We start from the raw sequence: 2,677 nt of genomic DNA on the forward strand, positions 1-2,677 counted from the left end.
AAGGAAGGAAGGAAGGAAGGAAGGAAGGATGGATGGACGGACGGACAGAAGGATGGATGGATGGAAGGATGGATGGACGGACAGATGGACAGAAGGATGGAAGGAAGGAAGGAAGGATGGATGGACGGAAGGAAGGAAGGAAGGAAGGAAGGAAGGATGGATGGACGGACGGACAGACGGATGGAAGGAAGGAAGGAAGGATGGATGGACGGACGGACAGACGGATGGAAGGAAGGAAGGAAGGATGGATGGACAGAAGGATGGAAGGAAGGAAGGAAGGATGGATGGACGGAAGGAAGGAAGGAAGGAAGGAAGGATGGATGGATGGACGGACGGACAGAAGGATGGATGGATGGAAGGATGGATGGACGGACGGATGGACAGAAGGATGGAAGGAAGGAAGGAAGGATGGATGGACGGAAGGAAGGAAGGAAGGAAGGAAGGATGGACAGAAGGATGGATGAATGGATATTGATGAATGGATGGATAGATAGTCCGTCTATCTATCTGTCTATCATCTATCCATCCATCCATCAACATCCAAAATAGGCTAGTGTTACGGCCTGAGCTTTGTTTATTTGTGTGTACTATTTTCCTTGGTTGATTTGGTTCTCTCTTTCCGAATAGGCTCCGCCCATGCGCACCTGCAGCCTGTTCAGTGATGGTCTGGGCTGGATATATAATATGAGAGTGGAGAGAGAAGGACGCGGAGGTTGAAAACTACGATTTGTTTCCACAGCGGCGTGATCGCTTCGATCACTGTTTCAGCTCCGTCAAGAGCTTGGCGTGCACTGAGGGAGAAGGGCTTGAGAGGAGTGACGAGGGAGCCCTGTGTGCGTCATGATGTTTCCGCCAGCCGCTGATAAGCTGTGTTTTAATGTGGCTCGTTTCAATGTTGTGTTGGTCTATGTCTGTTTATTTCTGTCAACATTATTGGTTGCTGCTGATACGCGAGTTTTGATCCAATAATAAATTGATAAACTGCTATATCTTGCATTGCGTGTCTTTGTTGCTTACCCCCTCCTTTAACAAGCACTTTAATAGTGGGGTTCGTAACACTAGCAACCGCATAACACCCTAGCAACCATCCCGAGTACCCTAGATAGAGATGATCTCACCGTGTTTGAGAGGAAGTGGATCAGACTGGTGTTGGTCGAGTCTCACGGCTCTCCAGCTGCCGTCCGACAGAAACTCGATCTCCTCCACGTCCTCACCACAGCTCTCCAGAACTCCACACAGCAAACTGCACACAAGAGCAACGACACACACACTACACACTATAATTATAGAACGATTAGTTCCAGTCCTTGATTCTGATTGGTCAATAGCAGTGTTTTATTCACGATTAAACACGACTAGACCGCTTCACCCAACGGTTCTATGTATCGCTACACCGCCCTAGCAACCACTCTTAGCAACGCAAACACATGTTGGTTCTCACTGAGATTACTGATTGAAGCTAGAGTAGAGTATTGTGAGAGATGGAGTGAGCGAGTGTACCTGCATTTACAGTAGATATAGCGTTCTCCTTCAGGTCAGTCCTATATTCATAATAAAAATCCGCTTGAATGTCCGCTGCGATATCCTATACAAGTCATGACTTTGCTTCGTGTCGTGCCTAACAACGCCCTTCAGCCGTGACTTATTCACGACACAGCACTAGCCTCCAGTACCTTACTGCTATTATAAAACGGTTACTACACAATACAAATATTAAAGGGGGGGTGAAATGCTCATTTTCACTCAATCTCCTGTTAATCTTGAGTACCTATAGAGTAGTATTGCATCCTTCATATCTCCAAAAAGTCTTTAGTTTTATTATATTTATAAAAGAAAGATAGGCTGTACCGAGTCTTTCCGGAAAAAAACGAGCGGCTGGAGGCGGGCCGTGTGGGCGAAGCTAAAGCTGTGCTAACGCGCCGAGCTAACAACACAGAGACATTTGAAGCAGTTTTACTCACCGTCCGGTTCCAACGCACGACCGCGAACCTTTATCATTGTGACTGCTCGATCCTTAAGCATTAGACAATCTGCAAATCCGTCGATCTGGGCTTTGTTTATAAAACAATCATCGTCGAAATGCAGGGAACAAACAGTCTTACACAACTCCGTTTATACTCAGGAAAACAAACTCCATCCACTGGTCCCTTAACGCTGGGTTCTTTGGAATCTGTGCAGGGTTGTCTTGCCCTGGCAACCAAAAACACACTTCTTTGGTGACACTGACTTCCAAAAGCCGAGCAGAGCGCTTTGATGAGGTACTGCTTTCGCTCTCTTGCTCTGGTCTACGAGTGCGCTCGCGGCCGCGATCTTACCGGAGAAGTGCCCTTAGGACCCGTATAAGGAAATTCCGCTACATCTGATGTCACACATACCCATACTCGAAAAAAACTTTCCGAAACTTGTGACAAACCGGAAGGAGCATTTTTGGCACAGAAATACTCCTTCAAACGTACAATTTAATTTTTGAAACTTTGTCCATGTTTAGCATGGGAATCCAACTCTTTAACAGTGTAAAAAACTCAGTATGCATGAAATAGCATTTCACCCCCCCTTTAAAGCCGAAAAATATGCATCAATGCAACTTTCATGCAGTAAAAATCTCTAGAAGCACACACACACACACACATAGACACAGAGAGACACACACTCACACAGACACACACACACACACACA

General features: G+C 46.3%; 1 protein-coding gene across 1 annotated transcript in view; it reads right to left on the minus strand.

Moving 5' to 3' along the window:
- The window catches only part of pias4b (protein inhibitor of activated STAT, 4b), a 176,629-nt gene that overhangs the window by 5,458 nt on the left and 168,494 nt on the right, over positions 1-2,677 (minus strand). Inside the window, exon 9 of the mRNA XM_079876796.1 lies at positions 1,119-1,243. Coding sequence (XP_079732922.1) covers positions 1,119-1,243 — 125 coding nt within the window. The remainder of the gene's footprint in view (positions 1-1,118; positions 1,244-2,677) is intronic.

This window comes from Squalius cephalus, assembly GCF_949319135.1.
Source record: "Squalius cephalus genome assembly, chromosome: 7".
Taxonomy (NCBI): Eukaryota; Metazoa; Chordata; class Actinopteri; order Cypriniformes; family Leuciscidae; genus Squalius; species Squalius cephalus.